A 21,172-nucleotide genomic window follows, 5' to 3' on the forward strand; every position below is an offset into this window, starting at 1 on the left:
TAAAGGTTTAGGTAGTATCTTTAGACTTACTTCCTCAAGAGTGCGGAACTAGACACTTATGGATGCTGGTCTGTGCTTTTAAATGTCTCCATACTTTAGGAAGGATGCTCCAGGCCCTATCATGGCAGCTGAAGGAAGTTATTCAAATGCCACGGGGGCCAGGAGTCAGTCCCTTAGTCACACTTACTGCCGCAAGTCCCTTCTCTTCAGATTCACTTCTGTTTTCCTCTTGTGCTTTGTCCCCCAAAGTGGGGGCTGGGCAGATACCGGAGCTCTCAGCTGCCTTCTTTAAAGACTGCTCTCTCTGGGCAGGACTCACATCCATGAAGACCTAATCAACCTTGGACCACAACTGCCTGGACCCAACTACACCCCCTGAAACTTGTTCTGTATCTGCAAGATGTTTACCAGGATCCCTAATACTCTTTCCAGAGCTTACCCTTTGGGACTACTCTTCTGTATGCTCTCAGGTATCTCTGTCCTCACCATTCTCCTACCCTCTCCCTGGACCTCTTCATGGAGTTATGTCTCCAATTAGTTTCCAGATATTTCTGCTCCATTGTGTTGCCCATTTTTCCTTCCTCTTTGGCCTGGGTATGTCGCTGAGACTCTCTTTGCTTCTAGTTTCTTGGGCTACTCTCCTGGGCAGTCTGGGGGTGAGACTTAAACTTTCATTACCTTTCAGGTATCTCTGTCTTGGTCCTCCAACTTTCCTTTCTATAGGGCTTATTGTGGACTTGATCTCATTCCATGTGTCCTCTGCAGGGTCCTGGGCACAGGTGCAGCTGGTGGAAACAGGAGGCAAACTGACCCATGAAGGCCAGAGCTTAACCCTGACCTGTAAAGCTTCAGGGCTTGTCTTTAAGGAGTTTTCCTTTTCCTGGCACTGGACACCACCTGGAGGCTCAAGGGAGCTGGTGGCCAGTATCACTGCTGGGACAGGTAACACCCAAGAGTACAGGAAAGACATTCAGAATAGAGCCTTCATTTTCAGGAACAATGAGGCCCAAACAGTCTCACTGACTCTGTATCATCTACGGAAAAAGGACTCAGGCATTTACTACTGTGCAAGACTCACCATATTAAGGCCAGGCACAGGGCCTGACACAAAACCTATACTTCCTGAGACAGGACCAGGACTGGAGATGAGAATGCAGCCGCAGCCTAACCTATGAACCCAAGCATGGGAAACCTCCCAGCAACAGTCCTACTAATGTGTATTTGTGTGTGTGTATGAGCATGTTTGTATGAGTGAGTGTATATGTGTATGTGTGTTTGTAGATTAGAGGAGAGATAGACTGTGTCTATTTGTCTTTTAAGCAGAAAAGGGCTTCTCTCCCAGCCTTTACTACTTTTTTTTCATTAAACACAAAAACAATTTATTGAAACAAAAGATTCAATGTACCCAATGATAAATACTCACAAGCAGGAATTAATAACCCATAACTCCTACAAAGTATAAAAACGAATAGACAGGAGAAACTGCTGAACAGATCTTTCATATTCATTCTGGATTTAAACTGCCCAAGCAGAAACTCCAGGTTCATATATACTGGGGATGGGGTTGTGCAATTCTGTTACATATCCCTTATTCCTCTCTGTAATTATTCTTTTTAAATTTTATTTTAAATTATTTGTCCATGTTTCCATGATTAATTTTATTTCCCACCCCCTCCTAAAACTGACAAGCAATTCTACTGGGTTGTCCAATGTAATTATTCTTAATAAAAGTTCATTCTACTGGTGGTGATTATCTTCTCCTTGTATAAGGGCTTAACTGCCAGAATTACCTCCTTCTAAGAAAGCAGCACCAGTTTCATGGAATCTATCTAGCCCTCTAAACATCCCTCTCAAGGTCACTCTTCAGGTACTGTGTTTAGAAAGAGAAGTACAAAGCAAATGAGGGAGCCAGGCATTTGAGGCACTGACTCAGACTTCCTAGGCAAGCACACGTTTTTGTAGTCATGTGTCTGTAGCTTCTACCTGCATCTGCCCCTGGGGAGGAGAATGAGGAGATATCCCCACCCTTGCTACAAGTCCAAAGTAGAGTTGGAAGAAGTCTAAGCACAATGTCACTGAGAAGGGAAGAGAGAAGTGGAGAGTTTGTTCTCTCCTTTCAAATCTAATCATAAATTTCCTGGCTCAGTCACCAATTACACTCAGCACTGCCACATGCACCCCCTGATCTCAACGCCTAACCCAATACATATCCACATACCCCAACTCCCTATTTCCTGGTCACAGGCAATCATGAATGGGACCAACCACGAATCTCTGGTCATAAGTGTCCTTTAGCAAGGGTCCAGAGCCTGTGTGTCACGAAATGGGCTCAAGACTAAACTCAGCTATGTGGTTAGTGGTCTAGTCTCTCCATGCTACATTCAGAAGCATTCTTTTCCTTTATAAATGCAATCCATCTACATTTTTATCTACTTAGTTTTCCATTATTCATATAATATTTTTAAATTTTTATTTATTTATTTGAATAAGTTTATTTAGTCAATCTAGAACATTATTCCTTGGTTACAATAATCACATTATTTCCCTCCTTCCCCTCCTCCCACTCTTCCTGTAGCCAATGCATACTTTCATTGGGTATTACTTGTATCCTTGATCAGAACCTATTTCCATGTTGTTATTTACACTAGGATGTTCATTTAGAGTCTACATCCCCAACCATATTCCTTCGACCCATGTATTCAAGCAGTTGTTTTTCTTTGGTGTTTTTGCTCCCACAGTCTTTCCTCTGGGTGTGGATAGTGGTTTTTCTTGTAGATTCCTCCTAGTTGTTCAGGATCACTGCATTGCCACTAATGGAGAAGTCCATTACATTCGATTGTACCACAGTGTATCAGTCTCTGTGTACAATGTTTTCCCCGTCTGCTCCTCTCACTCTGCATCAATTCCTGGAGGTTGTTCCAGTCCCCATGGAATTCCTCCACTTTATTATTCCTTTGAGCACAATAGTATTCCATCACCAACATATACCACAATTTGTTCAGTCATTCCCCAATTGATGGGCATGACCCCATTTTCCAGTTTTTTGCCACCACAAAGAGCACAGCTATGAATATTCTTGTACAAGTCTTTTTTCTTATGATCTCTTTGGGGTACAAACCCAGCAGTGCTATGGCTTGATCAAAGGGCAGACAGTCTTTTAGTGCCCTTTGGGCATAATTCCAAATTGCCCTCCAGAATGGTTGGATCAATTCACAGCTCCACAGCAATGAATGAATGTCCCAACTTTGCCACATCCCCTCCAGCATTCATTACTTTCCTTTGCTGTCATGTTAGCCAATCTGCTAGGTATGAGGTGATACCTCAGAGTTGTTTTGATTTGCATTTCTCTGATTATAAGAGATTTAGAACACTTTTTCATGTGCTTATTAATAGTTTTGATTTCTTTAACTGAAAATTGCCTATTCATGTCCCTTGCCCATTTTTCAATTGGAGATTTTTTGTACAACTGGTTTAGCTCTTTCTAAATTTGAGTAATTAGACCTTTGTCAGAGGTTTTTGTAATGAAGATTGTTTGCCAATTTGTTGCTTCCCTTCTAATTTTGGATGCATTAGTTTTGTTTGTACAAAAACTTTTTAATATGATGTAATCAAAATTATTGATTTTAGCCTTTACTACTTCTTCATAAAGTTGCCTTGCTCTCATTGCGTGCCCTCTTCATCTACTGACATGGTGAGTGCCATGTTGGTTAGTATTGACTAAGCTGACTTTGGCAGAAGTTGCTCTGGATTTTGCAAGGTCCTACAAATTCACTTCAGAATGTGCTGAATCCAGGTCAGGTCCCTTGTTTCTGAAGACTACTCTAATTAGAAAAAATGAGGAGCCAGGAAACCAGTGAACCAGGAGGTCACATTTGTAATGTATTCATCTCTTTGGACTTTTAACATGAACTGGCTATGAATTCCAGCATAATCATTTGCAAGTGTCAATTTGAAAGAAAATTTGTGTGCAGAACTTCAAGATCTTGAAAATAGTGTTAAAATCTTTGGTCTGGGATGTTAGCCCCTTCCTTAACCCTATGTCAATATAGGGGATCTTAGAAGACATTAAGATTTCTTTTCAAGAAGTCATGGGAGCTCTCACATACTTATTGCCACAGGAGCTGTCCCAGTAATAATAATGCCCAGAAAGCTTGCTTCAAGTGGATGACTAGTTTTTTTTTTCTTTTTTAACCCATTACTTATGATCTTAGAAATCAATATTGTATATTGGTTCCAAAGCAAAAAACAAAACAAAACAAAACAGTAAGGACTAGGCAATGGGGGTTAAGTGACTTTCCCCAGCGTCACGTAGATAGGAAGTGTCTGAGATCAGATTTGAACCCAGGACCTCTCATTTCTAGGCCTGGCTCTCAATCCACTGAGCCACATAGCTACCTCCTAAATGACTAATTTCTGAAGGGCATATATTATATTAATAAGAGTAAGCAACTAGAACTAAGAGGACTTGAGTGAGTACATCTAGAGGGCTTGACCCTCTACCTTTCACCCTGGCTACTAGCTTTCAGGAAGGACATCTTTATCCTACAGCCCTTTAACTATTACAGAATGTAGGAGCCTAAGGATGGTCACATTCTTCCAGAAAGAGTATTGATTATCCAAAAGCTCCTAGGGAAGAAACAGCCCAGGGTTCCAATTAAAAGCAAAGGGAGTTTCCAATAGTCAGACCATCTCACTGACCTTATAAGCCCCGATGAATCAAAGATTTAAAAGGGTAATAGGCATATATTGGGGGAAGGAAGAGTAAGAGAGCATATGAGTTCAATAAAAGGTGACTGAGAGACTGAAAGATTGGCTGTGCATTTATGTATGTATATATCCCCCAAACATCTATCTGAGCCCTTTCTTCCTTTATGCTATCTCACTTATTATATCTTATTGATACTTTACAAACTCAATTATCATATCCATGAAAATGATTCCTAGAACTATATATCCAGTTTTTGCCTTTCTCCTGGGCTCTAGTCCCATATCACCAACTGCCTTTTTGATATCTCAGATTGGATGTCCAATAGGCATCTGAAGCTCAATAAATTTAAAACATAACTCATTATATTTCCCCACAAACCTTTCCCCCTGTCCAGCTTCCCTCTTACTATTGAAAGCACCATCAATATCTTGTTTATCCAGCTTCACAATCTCTGTGCCATTCTTTACTCTTTACTTATACTCACACCCTCTATCCAATCTCTTGCCAAGACTTGTTGCTTCTACCTTCACAATATGTCTAGTACCTCTTTCTTTCCACTCATACTGCTTATTACACTGATACAGGCCCTCATCACCTCAAGCCTGAACTTCTGCAATAGCCTTTTGGTTATTTGGTCTTCCTGTCTCAAGTCTCTCCTCACTCTAGTTAACCTTCCATCTGGCTGCAGAAACGATCTTCTTCAAGCATAGTTCTGACCATGTCATGTTTTTGTTTAGTGACCTCTAGAAACACCTTACTAGATCTATAATCAAGTATGAAATGATCTGCCTGGCATTTAAAGTCCTTCACAGCCTGACCTCTTCCCATCTTTTCAGTTTTATTACATTGGTATCTAAGGTCTCTACAGTATAGCTACTCTGTTCTACTTACTGTTCTTCAAACATGGCACCTGACTCCATAACTTTTCATATAGGTTTCATATGTCTGTATCTAGTGTGCCAAGGGGATCTCATCCCTTCCCCATCCTGAGTAGCAGAACTGGTCCATCAGCATTTTTCAAATGCCAGCACAGCATCTGTGAATGTCAATAAAAGAAAGGGGGCAGGAACTGACCAGGTTTGTTTGCATTGATGGCTGGCTGGGAAACAGGTGAGAGAGAGAGAGGAAGGGACTTTCAGGCTAGGCAACACATGGTCTGAGAACTTAGAGTAAGAAATATTTAACTCCATGCATACCTACCTTTTCTATTAATAAACTTTATGAAAAATAATAACTGGTAGAGATATATTAATTTTTAATTATAACACTAGAATTATCTTTTTCTCCTGGCTTTCATGACCTTCTTAAAGATTTATCTTAAATGCAAATCCTACCTTTTGTAACAGGCCTTTCCTTGTCTCCTCACTCCTTTCTCCAACTGCTTATGCCTTCCCTCTGAGATTATCTTTCTTTTATTCTGAATATATCCTGTATGCACATAATTACTTATGTTGTCTCATCCATTAAAATATGAGTTATTTGAGAGCAGGGACCATTTTTTTAATGGAATATGATTCCATTTTTTACCTTTCTTTTTAAAAATATGACATGATATATGTAACAGAGCAATCATATAATACATATGCTTTGTTATAAGTATATGTAACATACCAGACATGTTAGCATCTTGGAAGTATGATTGATGTATTGATATTGTATCCTATATATTCATTTACCAGACACATGGTCAGATCACTTAATGTTCATTGTATAGAAAGGGACACTCCAAAGGACTAGCAAATTCCTGGGCTGGGCATTGAAAGCCACAGTGCCCTGGCTCAGACTAAATTCCTTACAAAATGTGGGTTCGATTAATCTCCTCCTATTTGATTTCATCATTGTCAATTCAACCAATGTCAAAACCTATATCATGTCATGTATTCATTAATCACCTCCCACTTGACATTCCTAAAATCTCCAATAAAAGTTGGGGAACACATGCGAGCCCTCTCTTTCTTCTCTTTCTTTTACACCTCTTGCCCTTGCTCTTGCTCTTGCTCCTTGCACCTCTTATTCATGCTATGGCCTATAATGTTCCTAATGTCTGACTGATTCGTGTGATGCAGTTGCACCTCATATCTCCCATTAATCTCTTGGCCACCTGGCCCATGGGGGATATCCTGGAGTTCTTGCCTCCACACATGTTCTCTTGTTTCTCATACTTATAATTTCTCCACTTGTCATCTTCCTATAGAGAGGCATTAACAGAGCTCACTGACTCCCCAAGTGTTTTAACTTGTGGTCTCTGAGTCTTTATTTCTGCATATCTTCCTAAGACTGCCTTATCTATCTTACATCCATATTCCTCTAGCCTCCAATTTCCTTCTCAGGTCACCACCCACAGGTTCATTATATAGGAGCTGCTGGCAGATCCTATAGTATGTAATAAATTATAATAAATCTGCTTATCCAAGAGAAACAAATTCTTACATTAGCTATGTCCCCAAATCTATGACTCATCCTTTTTTTCCCCCTTCACTCCCTAAGAAGTTGGGTAAGATGATATAGGTTGTACATATATTATCATAAAATATATAATTCCTTGTTTGTCATCTTGTGAAACAAAACCTGCATTATTTACACTAGAGAAAAATCAATGGATAAAATAAAGCAAAGAATGGTATATTACAACAATGGATTGAGTCCCTAGGAATCTTGTATCCTTTTAAAAATATTTCATTTTCCCAATTACATGTAATAAAATCTTTTTAGCATATACTTTCTAAAAGTATAAGATCTAAATAGTCTTCTTCTCTCCCTTTCCTCTTTCCTTCCTGAGTTGGTAAGCAATTTGATCTGGGTTATACATGTATGATCAGGCAAAATACATTTCCATATTGGCTATGTTGTGAGAGAATATTCATATAAAACCAAAACAAAAAACCAAATAAAATAAAATGAAAAACAGTATACTTCTATCTTCATTCAGATTCCATCAGTTCTTTCTCTAGAGGTGGATAGCTTTCTTTGTCATTAGTCCTTAATATTTGTCTTGGATCACTGTATTACTCAGAATAGCTAAATCTTTCACAGTTGAACTTTGTATAATATTGCTATTACTGGGTACAATGTTCTTATGGTTCTATTTACTTTACTCTACATCAGTTCATGTTGGTCTTTCTAGACTTTTCTTGAAGCACCCTGCTCATCATTTCTTATAACAAAACAAAATTTTATAACAATCATATACCACAATTTGTTCAACCATTCCCAAGCTGATAGGTATCTCCTCAACTTCCAGTTCTTTGCCACTATAGAAAGAATTGCTATATATATTTTTGTACAAATAGGCCCTTTCCCCCTTAAAAAGTCTTTTTTTGGAATATAGACCTAGTAGTGACATTACAAAATCAAATGGTATGCACACTTTTATAGCCAGTTAGGCATAGGGTTGGATCATTTTAAAAATTCAACAATGCATTAATGAGAGACCATATTTTAGCTTTTCTTTGTAGATTTAGTGCTTTGCACAGTGCCTGGCACTTAAGTAATTAATAAATAAGTACCATTATAAAATGTCGACTGATAGAATGATTACCAATAGGATTCATGTAGCTTGGAGCTCATGAATTGTAATAGCAGAAGTATGACCTACAGAATCCTACAGAGCTCCCTCTCAATCTGTGTATGGGAATGTAAGCTTGGGGAATATTCCAGCTAGGATCCTATACTAATTTAACATATACTAGGCTCATTTAATTTCATCTTTAAAAAATTCTACTCTTCCTTCCATAATATTCTTTACCACCCCAAACTTTCTAATTTTTCAGCTACACACTGCTGTCTGACCCTCTGGGAGAACTCCACCTTGAGACATAACCCTTAGAGATAATGATAACCTATGTGAACTTAGTCTATTGATTAAGACAACTCCTATTGGAGCAGATAGGTGGCTCAGCAGATAGAAAGCCAAGCTTAGAAATGAAAGGTCCTGAGTTCAAAACTGGTCTCAAACACTTTCTAGCTGTATAACCCTAGGTAAGTCACTTAATACCCATTGCCTAGTCCTTACTATTCTTCTACCTTGGAACCAATATTTATTATTGATTCTAAGAAAGAAGGTGAGGTTCTTAAAAAAAGCTCCCACTGCTATTATCCCACTCCCTATTCCAATGATTCTGAACTTCTGGTTCCTACTGTTTAAATCTGTTCTCTGACCTCCACCTATTCTCCCTTGTTCTCATCCCCCACAAACAAATTTCTCCAACATGCCATTCTAAAGCTACCCACTCCTTCTACTGTCTTCTCTGGAATATTTACTCCATAGGTAACAAACTGGCCTTCATCTTGAAGTTTTTCCTTTCTCACTCCTTCAATATTTTTGCATTCACTGAGATATAGGTCCCTCCTAATGACACAGCTTCCTTGTTTCTAGTGCTGGCTACACTTTCACTCATTCCATAGAATCACTAGTAGGGGAGTTGGAATAGTCCTTGTTTCCCATTGCCACTTTCAGGTGCTCCCTCTGCTACCATCAATTATTAACCTCTCCTCTTTGAGGTTCACTTGCTTTTAAGTATTCTGCATACTATTCAGGGTCCTGTGAACCAGCTATAAACACCTTCTACAGACTCTTCCACACCTGGGGTTTGAGGTAGGGTATGTATCACTGTGTAGACTAAGTTGGAACACACAGTGATGAAACCTCAGAAACATCTGGGGCAGAAACTAGACAGTCTATAGGATGGGTGAGGAGATAATGTATGGGATTATTTAAGCATTCTATTTCTTCTTCTACTAATCTAGGCAATTTAAATTTTTGTAAATATTCATCCATATCACCTAGATTGCCATATTTATTGCTATGTAATTGGGGAAAATAGTTTTTAATGATTGCCTTATCTCCTCTTCATTAGAGGTGAGGTATCCCTTTTCATCTTTGATACTGTTAATTTGGTTTTCTTCTTTTCTTTTTAAAAATTAGATTGACCAGTACTTTGTCTATTTTATTTTTTTCCAAAGTATCAGCTTCTAGTCTTATTTATTAATTCAATAGTTCTTTTACTTTTGATTTTATTAATTTCTCTCTAATTTAGTTTTTATCTGAGGATTTTTAATTTGTTCACTTTCTAGTTTTTTAGTCTGCATGTCCAATTCATTGACCTCTGCTCTCTCTAATTTGTTAATATGTGCACTCAAGGATATAAATTCCCCCCTGAATACTGCTCTGGCTGCATCCCATAGGTTTTGAAAGGATGTCTCATCATTGTCATTTTCTTAAATGAAATTATTAATTGTTTCTATGATTTGTTCTTTAATTAATAAATTTTGCAGAATCATATTATTTAATTTCCAAATAATTTTTGATTTGCCTCTCCATGTACCCTTACTAATTATTCTTTTTATTGCATTATGGTCTGAAAAGGTTGCATTTATTATTTCTGCTCTTTTTCACTTGTTTGCAATGTTTTTATGCTCTAGTACATGGTCAATCTTTGTGAATGTAACATATACTGCTGAAAAGAAGTTATAGTCCTTTTTGTCCCTATTTATTTTTCCCCACACATCTATTAACTCTAATTTTCCCAAGATTTCATTCACTTCTCTTATCTATTTCTTATTTATTTTTTGGTTTGATTTATCTAGATATGATAGAGGAAGGTTCATGTCTCCCACTAATATTGTTTTACTATGTATTTCATCCTTGATCTCCACTAGTTTCTCCTTTAGAAATTTGTATGCTATACCATTTGGTGCATACATGTTGAGTGCTGATATTTCCTCATTGTCTCTACTTCATTTTATCAGGATATAATTACCTTTTCTATCTCTTTTAAGTAGATCTATTTTTACTTTGGCTTTGTCAGATATTATGATTGCGACTCCTGCCTTCTTTTTTTCAGTTGATGCCCAATAGATTTTTCTCCAGCCTTTTACCTTTACCCTGTGTGTGTCTACCTGCCTCATGTTTATATAAACATGGGTAGACACACACACATACACACACATATATAATATATAAAACATAACATATGGTAGATTTTTGGTTTCTAATCCTCTCTGCTATTTGCTTGCATTTTATGGGAGAGTTCATCCCATTCACATTCAGAGTTGTGATTACCACCTGTGTATTCCCCAACATTTTGATTTCCTCTCCTAGTCCTGCTCTTTCTTCTTTTACTATTTCCTTCTACACAAGTGTTTTGGTTTTAATCAGTCCCCTTAATTCCCACCCTTATTTTACTTCTCTTTCTCCCCCCTTATAATTCCCCTCTTACTTTTTAGGGTCTTTTTAATCTACCCCCACACTCTCCCTCCCTTGTATTGCTTCCCTCCCCACCAGTCTGTTTGTTATCCTTCTACTTCTCTATAGGGCATGGATCAATTCTCTGCCACAATGGATCTGATTGTTCTTCCCTGTTTGAGCCAATTTCAATGCATGTAAGAATTAAGTATTTCCTATCTCCAACCTCTTTATCCTTCTAGTGTATTGGTGTTCTACCATGCTCCTGCCACATGCTTCTTTATGAAATATAAATTTACCCCATTTTGTCTCTTTTCCCTTTTCTCTTAGTATTAATCTCTTTTTTACTTCTAGTTTTATATATATTTTTAAATACAAACATATATATAAAATATATATCTTGACATTTTGTCCTATACTGTTTGTCACTGTTCTCTCTAAATAGAATTCTTCTAGCTGTCCAGGTGATAATAACATTTTTAAGAGTTACCAATATCATCTTTTCTTATATGAATACAAATCATTTTAATTTTTTGGATCCCTTAAAAAAAGTTGTTTTTTTCTCCCCTTTCTTAATTACCTTTTGGTGATTCTCTTGAGTTCGGTGTTTGGGTGTTAAATTCTCTGTTTAAGACTGGTCTTTTCTTTATGAATGCTCGTCAGTCTTCTACTTTATTAAATGACCATACTTTTCCCTGTAAGAATTTAGTCTGTTTTGCTGGGTAGTTGATTCTTGGTTGTAGACCCAGTTCCCTTGCTTTCTGGAATATCATATTCCATGCCTTCTGGTTCTTCAGTGTAGATGCAGCCAGATCCTGTGTTATCCTAACTGTGGTTCCATGGTATCTGAATGACTTCTTCTTAGCAATTTATACTATTTTTTCCTTGGTCTGGTAGTTCTTGAATTTTGTAATAACATTCCTGGGCATTGTCAATTGAGTATTAAATATAGGAAGTGATCTGTGGATTCTTTCAATCTCCACTTTTCCCTCTTGCTTGAGAATTTTGGGGCAGTTTTCTTGGATAATTTCCTGTAGAATGATGTCCAGGCTTTTTCTTTTGTCATGATCTTCTGGTACTGCAATAGTTCTTAAATTGTCTCTCCTGTATTTGTTTTCCAGGTCTGATGTTTTGTGAATGAGGTGTTTCATATTTTCCTCAATTTTTAAAATCTTTTGGTTTTGTTTTATTGATTCTTGCTGCCTTGTGAAGTCATTTCCTTCTAGTTGTTGGATTCTAATTTTTAAAGACTGAATTTCAACCCTGACTTTTTGGTCATCCTTCTCCTGGTCTGATTTTCTTTTTAGGTCATCTTTCATCTTCTTTGCTTCATTTTCAAGCTAGTTAATTTTGGCTTTCAAGACACTATTTTCTTGTTTTAGTTCATATGCCTCTGTTTCCAGATGAATTATTTTCCTTTTTAAGTTTTTTTCCCAGTTGTCTTCAGCTTTGCTTAATTGTTTTTTTAATTGTATTTTGAGTTCTTCCAAATCCTGTGTTCAATTTGATAGAGTTTCTGTGTTTTTACCAGGTGTTCTATTTGCTCTTTGTTCATTACCTGGGTAGAAGCTGTCTATTGTAATTTCTTTTTTCTTTTTATGTTGTTTGCTCATATTTTTTACTTCTTTCTCCCCTGTGATTGTATGTAATTTTGCTTCTCTGATTCTGTGCTGTATCTGTGGATTGTCCTGAAGGGGCTTCTTCTCTGCTCTGCTGAATGACCAGGTTAGGCTGATTGTATTGATGAGCCCTGAGATCAGATATCCCTCAGCTGGCAGCAGAAGCTGAAAAGCAGCTGGGCTTTCCACCCTGTTATCAAGGTTGTAGCGTGTAGTGGTTGTAGGCTTTGGCCTTGGAGCGTAGTCAGAGAGGCTCTCAGACCAGTCTAAGGGGGAGGGATGTCAGAGCGTGAGCTTCCCTGCTCAAGGCTTCTTATCTGCCCTATTGATTAGATTAAGCCAGGGTGAAGTTGATCTGTAGAGCTGGATGGGCTCTGAGGCCAAAACCTCAAGAAAAGTGGGGGCAAGATGGAGTGTTTTGGCTGCTGTGACTAGACTGCCCTCCCTGTGTTTCTCTTCCAGCTGTTTCCTTGCTGCTTGTGTTCCATGTCCTGAGCCTGGCACAGCTGTTCCAGCAAAGCACTTCCTTTGGACTAGCACACTTGCCTGCCGAGAGATTCCAGCCCCTGTTGGAAGCTCAGCACTGGAGGTGGGGGAGGTGTTTTGGACCTTCCTTCTTCCTTTCCCTTGAACCAGAGTGTTCAAGAATTCAGGCTTTTTTTGGGTATACCTTTTAAGTTGGATATAGCAGGAGGGTTCCCTAGCTCTGTCCTATTGTTATATTTGGCTTTATGTCCCCGCAAAGTACTGTGTTTTTGATTGGTGTGGAAGGGTTTTCAGAGGTCTGGACTTTTGCTGAGTCTAAACCACTATATTGGCTCCACCCAAGATTATGTATGGAGAGGATACCTATACTTCACTCCCACTTACATACACACTAGGTGTTTTCTTTCCCCCTTGACCCAGATGAAAAGGTTGGTGGGATTTTATTGACCTTAGGCTCATAATCCATGGCCTAAGAGTGTTTGGCCCAGACAGTACTGCTGTCTACAAATGACCTTGAAGCAAATTCTAGTCACAGTGGCTTTCCTAGTTAGCTTAAATGGCCATTGTTAGGTACAAATGAAGGTAGCTAACCAGAAGAATTCTACTTCTTTATCTCCATATGTTCTTGAATAAAGCTGACATTTGGACACCTAAGGAGAGGGAAATCCTTAAATATTTGAACAGCTAGCAGGTGGGAGAAATTTTAGACTTTGTTCTAAAGCTTGACTCAGAAGGCAGAACTGGGAGTAATGAAGAGAAGTTTCAGAGAGACAGGATTTAGACTTCATATAGGGAAAAATTTAAACTATTAGAGTTGTTTCAAAGTAAAATGGGATGCCTTGAGAGACAGTGAGTCCTTCACCATTGGAAGTCTCAAAGCAAAGGCTAGAGATATTTAGGAGATTTCTATTAAGCAATATCTATTAAGTGATGTTCTGTTTCTAGGATATTGCTCATTTGCTTCTCTTTATTTCCAGTTCCTTCATCTTATTATGATAGTAAATTAGACTTTATTAGATTATTGTAATAATCTCTTACTAGGTTGTGCTTGTATTCCTCACCTTTTGAATCTCCTTTATCTTTGAATCGAATTCCCTTTATCTTTGAAGAGGATGACATTCCATAAAGTGGAAGAAAGGTTTCCTGACCCTTAATCCAAGATACCTAGAATTCTATCATCAAGGACAAGAGCGACTCAAAGTGAATTATTAGGGATAAGACTCCAGCCTATTGAAGTAACCTGACAAAGATTGTTCCAACTCTGGTGAGAACTGTGTGTCTAGTAGCATACAGAACCTCTAAGGGGAGGTTTACACTAGGCTACTTAAACATAGGGTGAGATCCTAGAGCTCCATACATCAAGTTGCTATTACTCTGAAGGTGGAAATGATCACTGGGGACATGATGACAGAGACTGCTCTTACTCAAGAGGAAATAAAGTTAATGACTTGACTCAATGACTGGACTCCCTCTACTTTTCTTGCTTCCCAAAAGAACAAGTAAAGGCAATGAGTATAAAATTGTAAGTCATTGTAGTTTTCATATGTGAGCAGTGTGGTTGTACAAAGGGGAAGAAAATGAATTTCAGTGTGAAGAAAAAGAAAGAGAACATTTTGTGAAGGAATTATGGTAGTGTCCTTTTCATATCTGAAAACTTTAGTGAGTTAAAAGGGTAGAAGAAAGAACTTTGATGCACCCAAACCATAAATTTCACATATGAAGACATATAGTTTTGAGATAAAATATGAAGTTATGTTTTATAAAGGGACAAGAAAAGAGCTTTTGCATAAAGGAAAAGGATTAAATCTCTTTATGAAGGACATAAAGTCTTAACGTTTTCTTATGAATTTGATCATTTTAAGGGGCAGAAAAAAGAACCTTTGAGCATTGAAATTATGAAATCTATGTGTGAAAAAATAACTTCAAACAAAGTGTGGAAGATACAGACTATGAAGAAGACTCAGTAGAGAACTGGGAGGACTTATATGATGATAGAGAAAGGAATTCACTACAGGGTATTGTGGTACATCAGCTAATTTACATGTGATTGTTTATAAAGCTTGAGAATCTAAAATTTACCAACCAATAAATCAAAGAACTTGAGACTATGAGGATTAAGTAATGACTGTTGGTTTCATAACTAACTGAAAGGTAGACTTTGTGAGTACAAACTATAACCATGTCGGTGAACCTATGGCATGTTTGCTGGAGGGGACTGCTCCATTACCCTTCTCCATGTATGCTTGAGGACATTTCTCTCATACCACCCCCTGCTCAGCAGTCCAATGGGAGGGTTTACTCTCTCCCCTGACTGGGGTAATGTAGTGGGGCTCACAGAAGTGAAGGTTGCAGTTGGGCACAGTCTCTAAAAGGTTCACCATCACTGATCTGTAAGATGAGGATAATAATATCTATCTTCTAGGGTTGTTGTGAGGATCAAATGAAATAACACATAGAGAGCACTTTACAAACTTTAAAGTTCTATTATTACTAGTTATAATTATGTGAGCTATATTATCCCATTAAGGAAAGATGGGTACTAAGCAGACCATGAAGAGTAGTCAGTCAACAAGTATGTTTAAGTACCTTCACTGTGTGCAAGGAACTGTTGTAAGTGCTAGGAATACAAAGGAAGGGAAAAAATATTGTCTCAGATGTCACAGAGTTTATATTGTAATGGAGGAGGCAATATGAAAATAGCTATGTATATCAAAATACATGCAGAATAGTTGAGCAATGGGCTGGGAGACAGGGAAGAGAACCAGGAAGGCCTCCTGTAGAAAATAGATTTTGAATTGAGTTTTTAAAGAAGTTAGGGAAACAAACAATTGGAGGTTAAGAGAGAAAGCATTCTAAAAGCTTGGAGTTAGGAGATGGAATACAATATGCAAGAAACAAGTAATATGTTTAACTGGGCCATAGAGTGTATAGAGGGGAATAAAGATTGTGGATTATAAGATTAGAAATATAGGAAGGGAATAGGTTGTGGAATGTTTTAAAAGCCAAGGAGAGGACTTCATATTTGATTTTTGTTGAGTTGCAGGTAGAGTAACATGTTTGAACTATGCCTTAGGAAAATCACCATGGTAACCAAGTTGAGGCTAGATATGAGTATGGAGAGACCTAAATTATGGAGACCAATTAAAAGGCTATTGAAAATGTCAATGTGTGAGGTAAAAAAGGATCTGTACTATGTGCTGGCTACATGAATGCAGAAAAGGGCTATAAATGAGACATGATGTGAGAGTAGAAATGACAGCTTATGGCAATAGTATATGTATAGGATGAATGAGAATGAAGATTAGAGAATCAAACCAAGCTTGGAAATCTTGGTCACTGGGACAATGGTTCTATTCTCAACAGTAGTGAGAAGCTGTGAAGAGGTCAGAATTTTGGGGAGAAAGGTAATAAGTTCTCTTTTGGACATGATGAGTTTGAGAGTGTTAGTAGTAGTCTCTCGGTAACTGAGGATGACAATTGTCTTTGTGCGTTTTTGTGCATGAAGAGTCAAATGAAGTGGAAAAGTCAATGCACAGAGACAGTCCCACTCTCTCAGCGTTGGAAGCCTGGGTCCAGTGGCACAAAAAGTCGTTACACCTGGAGACTTCTTCAGCTGCATTGGATGGCCGTGTTGTCCTTTGTGCTCCAACATGCCCTAAGCACTCCACAGTGCTTTGCTGTATCGCCATCTCAGCTGTTGAACCTTCTTGTTGATTTCTTCCACCTGTTCCGCCAAAACAGTCTTCACATGCTGGGTGAGCAAAGCCCTGGTTCACCAGGGGTCGACAACAACCCAATGGCTACCCTCACAAGGTTTAGCCGGCCTGTCGAAGCCTGGGGTGCATACTAGCAGCTACTAGGAGCCACAAGTGAGAGCTGGGTGTCAGGTGAGGGTCAGAGGCTGGAGAGCTGGAGAGTGTTATGGGAGAAGTTATTATCTGGTTTGGAATGGTATCCTCTTAAAGAAGTACTAGGCTTGTACACCACAGTACTTGTCTTTTTTTTTTAATCTTTTAAGCATTTTTTTAGTGGAGAAAGTAAATAGCTGTCTTATACCTGACTTACCTTGTACATTGAATACAGTAGGACCCCCATGTCCATGAAGTATACATTCCAAGACTAACTGCAAATGGCTCAAATTGCAGATATAAGTGAACACCTTCTGACCTCATATATAGGTACTTTTTCTCTCTACTCTTTCCTCTCATTTCAGTGTGAAGAAATATAGTTTCTGCCCCCTACCTCTTCTTAAAATACTAAAAAATGGTGAAAGTGAAAAAAAGTGAAAGCAAAACCAAAAGAGGGCACTCTTTTGTGCCCTCAGGAGGGCACTCCACTGAGGCAGACCTCCATGCTTCACTGCTGATAGATAGTAGGTATCTGAAACCATGGAAAGTGAACTTGAGGATCAGGTGGCCCCATTGTACTTTTCTAGGTTACTTGGTCTTCCCTTTAGAGGAGACTCTACATATGAGTCAAACCTAAAATTGATGTAAATGATTGTTCCTGGAAGAATTCCAGGGATTTGAGGTAAAATGAGCCAGAGACAAGGAAAATCCCAATCCCACTCTGTAAATGACTAGGTTTCACCAGAACTGAACCTAATCCTCATGAATGCAGAACTCGGACTCCTTAGTGGGAGAGAATGTTTCAACACTCAGTCCATCAGTTCTGTTACACATAATATATTCAAAGTAGATGCAAAATCATATCCAGAGGGAGGACAATAGCAATTGGTAGAAGGAATCAAGATAGGCTTCCTAGAGGAAGTGGCACCTGAATTAACTTTGATGGAAACTAGAGATTCTATGAAGCAGAGACAAAGAGGGAGAGCCTCATAGGATTAGAGGACAAGCTATTGTCCCCCCAAGAGTTGGGTAATTGCATGTTGTTATGGAATTAACAATTTTGTCAGTTTGTCTGGACTTCAGATTATAGGAAGGAGATTTATGTGAAATAAGTCTGGAATGGTAGGTTTGAGCCAGGCCATAAAGTGTTTTAGATGCAAGGAGTTTATGTTTTACTCTATAGAGAATTACTGGAGTTTCATCTTGAGCAGGAGAATGATGTGGTTCAATCTGTATTTTTAGATAATGGTTTGACAGCTGTGTGGAAGATGGATGATGGATGATGGGATGGTACAGGAGATGGACTGGAGAGGAGAGAGGCTAGATACAGATAAACAAATTAGAGGACTATAGTTCAGGTGAGATGTGATGAAGACCTGAACTAGGGTTTTGGAATTGTAAGTGGAGAGAAAGGGAGTAGATGCAAGAGATTAAGAATGTTGGATTGACAAAATTTGGCAACACTCTATTATACTATGCTGTCTCTGATAATGCTTAGTTCAAAGGATTTAATTTGGATGGGAAAGTGGGAGGAGATGTGTGATAGCAACTGAATTGGGTGGAAAGGAAAAGTGAAATGTTTTTTTCCCATCCAACTCTGATCCCACCCCCACAATATTGTGGTAACTTAAATATCTTTGTAGGTTCAAGGAAGAATAGGGATAGAGAAGAAAGACTGAAGATTTGAAAGGGAGAAGAGAGTAGGATTGAAGCATGAGGGCATTTAGGATACTCTGGACCATCATATTATAAAGAAGAAAAACTTCTCATGACAGATACTTCAGTCAAAGAATATGAGGAGGGTCTTTCTCTACAAGTGAATCTTAAATTTTTGGGAGGGTAGTTTATCTAGTTTAAAGATGTATCACAGGTGTGCTCTCTGACGTTTCCTCTCCTCTCCCTAATGATCCCACATCAAAGGCCCACAAAACTGTGTGACTGACATCATGAGGAGAGTGGAGAGCAGAGGAGCTGAGGAGGGTCAGGTTTTGGTTAGAACATCGATCATGGTGCTCACTGGGATCCACAGTGGTACATTTCAGGTATATCATGCTTCAAAAACCATATCACAGAGGTGAAGCCAAAGGTGGTGGTAGTATCAATTGAATCCTCATAATCTCTACTCACACAGGAATTGTGCACATTATACAGAACTCATTTATGCATCAGTAAAATAATCCATTAGATTATCAGTAAATATCAATCAGAGATTTAGATCTTTTCATTTAGCCTTGATTCTGAGTATCCATGGCTTCCTTTCCAATTGCACAGCCTCTACTCTAACAGGGATCATCCTTTATTGTCCTATACTCCTCTCTCCATTTTGTCTGATTGATTAAGCTTTCTCAACACATTTTTTTTTTCAAAACCAGAAACTTTTAATGGCTCTCCATTGTCTTCAAGAACAAGTTAAAATATCCTAGCTTGTTGCTAAATACCATATCTACCATCTATCCACGATGTGATCTCTAATCTTATGTTTTTGGGAAATAAGGATTGTGAAGGACTTTGAGATTCTGCCTTATGAGGATTTTTATCCTGGACAATAATGGATTTTTTGGACATGGTGACTTTGAGTATTTTAAGAGCTGCCACATAATAATCATCATAAGAATAGAGGATATTTATATGTCACTTTAAGATATGCAGGCTTTTTGCAAATATTATCTCATTTGATCCTCAGAACAATCCTGAGAGGTAAATGCTGTTATTATCCCATTTTTACATATAGGAAAACTGAGGCAGGTTAATTGACTTGCAGAGTTACATAGATAGGAATTGTCTGAAACCAGACTTAGAGTCAGGTCTTTCTGACTCCCAAGTCTAGTACTCTATCCACTGGGCCACCTAGTATCCTAGAATATATATATATATATAATTGAAGTTGTGAAGAGTTAAATCTAGGCTTTATGTGAGGAAAAGTTCCCTAAACATCGGTCCTCCTCAAAGTGACATGGGCTATTCTAGGATGTGACCTTTAAGTAAAGCCTGGATCAACACTGGGTAGGTGGATTATAGAGGGGATTCTTATTCAGGTACACATTGGACTCAGTTCCTTCTAAGTCCCTCCCAAGGCTGACATGTTATGATTCATTGATAAAAGTATTTCCATGTACCTTATGACAGAGACAAGCACACTAGTTATCTCACAAACATGTCCTTGAGTAGTAAAGATCTATGAATCCAGGCTGAAGATTCTGATGCTGCATTTGTTAATAGGGAGACCTATTATTCTCCAGTGACCTGTTTCATGGTTATGATATGCAGTCGCCTAAGATCTGTGAAAGCTGACAACTAATCTATACACTTGGAGACTTATGGGGACAACTTATAAAAATGGGAATAATCTAGCTAATAATAATTGCTAGATAGCATTTATATAGTATCTAATACATTTTAGGCACTGTGCCAAGCACTTAAAAATATGATTTCATTTGATCCTCATAACAACTCTGGGAAATAGGTGCTATTATTATCCATATTTTGTAATTAAATAAATGGAGATTAAATGACTTGCCCAGAGTCATAAGCTAATAAGTATCTGAGATGAAATTTAAACTCAGATCTTCCTGACTCCAAGTCCAATGATTTATCCACTGTACCACCTATTCTGCTAAATAATATAGAATGAATATTTTTGGCAAGAAAGTGAATACATTTGTGTTGTGAATTACAGTTGATCTAAAGAAGGGTTCTCTAGAAGCTAAAGAAGATTTGGGAAGTGAACAGTTGGTTAAAAGAAGAGAGTCTAAGAATGGGATCTGAAATTGTATATCATGAGAAAATAGACTATCTTTTATATGTGATATGTACATATATACACATATTTGTCTATATAAACTGAATACTAAAGCCCATTGGGATGGGACTCATCTCTCATTGGTGGATAGTGATGCCCCATAGTTGTGTGTGGAAAAGAGCAGATTTGGGGAGTTGAAAGAAGAAGAGAGAAGAGATTCACTCTGTACTCCAGAATTCCTTTTTTAAGTCTTTTAAGGTTCTTTGGGTTATATAATTGTTTTAGGCACATCTGGCTACCAGGTTTATGCCAGAAGATGGAAGACACCAATTTCACTTTAGTTTTATGAAGAAAAATCTCTGGAAAGAAGCAGACATGAGAGGAACTTGCAGTCTCCATCATGTCCCTATGCCCAACTTGCTACAGTAGAGTCTTCAGTAAATTCCCTTTGAGTGAGATCTAGGACTCTTGTATTGAGCTGAGTTACCTCATTCCCAATGGAAACTCTTTCTCTCTCTATCTTCTGGTATATACTCTCTTCTGTGTACCTTCTCTTATTTCTGTTTTTGCCATAAACTTGGATAAATA

The 21,172-nt window shown here is 38.1% G+C and overlaps 1 protein-coding gene across 1 annotated transcript in view; it reads left to right on the forward strand.

Annotated features, from left to right (window-relative positions):
• Window positions 1-400: 400 nt before the first annotated feature.
• The window catches only part of LOC100015122 (uncharacterized), a 38,643-nt gene continuing 17,871 nt past the window's right edge, over window positions 401-21,172 (forward strand). Inside the window, exons 1-2 of the mRNA XM_056821004.1 lie at window positions 401-470; window positions 766-1,156. Coding sequence (XP_056676982.1) covers window positions 401-470; window positions 766-1,156 — 461 coding nt within the window. The remainder of the gene's footprint in view (window positions 471-765; window positions 1,157-21,172) is intronic.

Source organism: Monodelphis domestica, chromosome 3, assembly GCF_027887165.1.
Source record: "Monodelphis domestica isolate mMonDom1 chromosome 3, mMonDom1.pri, whole genome shotgun sequence".
In the NCBI taxonomy this organism is placed as follows: domain Eukaryota; kingdom Metazoa; phylum Chordata; class Mammalia; order Didelphimorphia; family Didelphidae; genus Monodelphis; species Monodelphis domestica.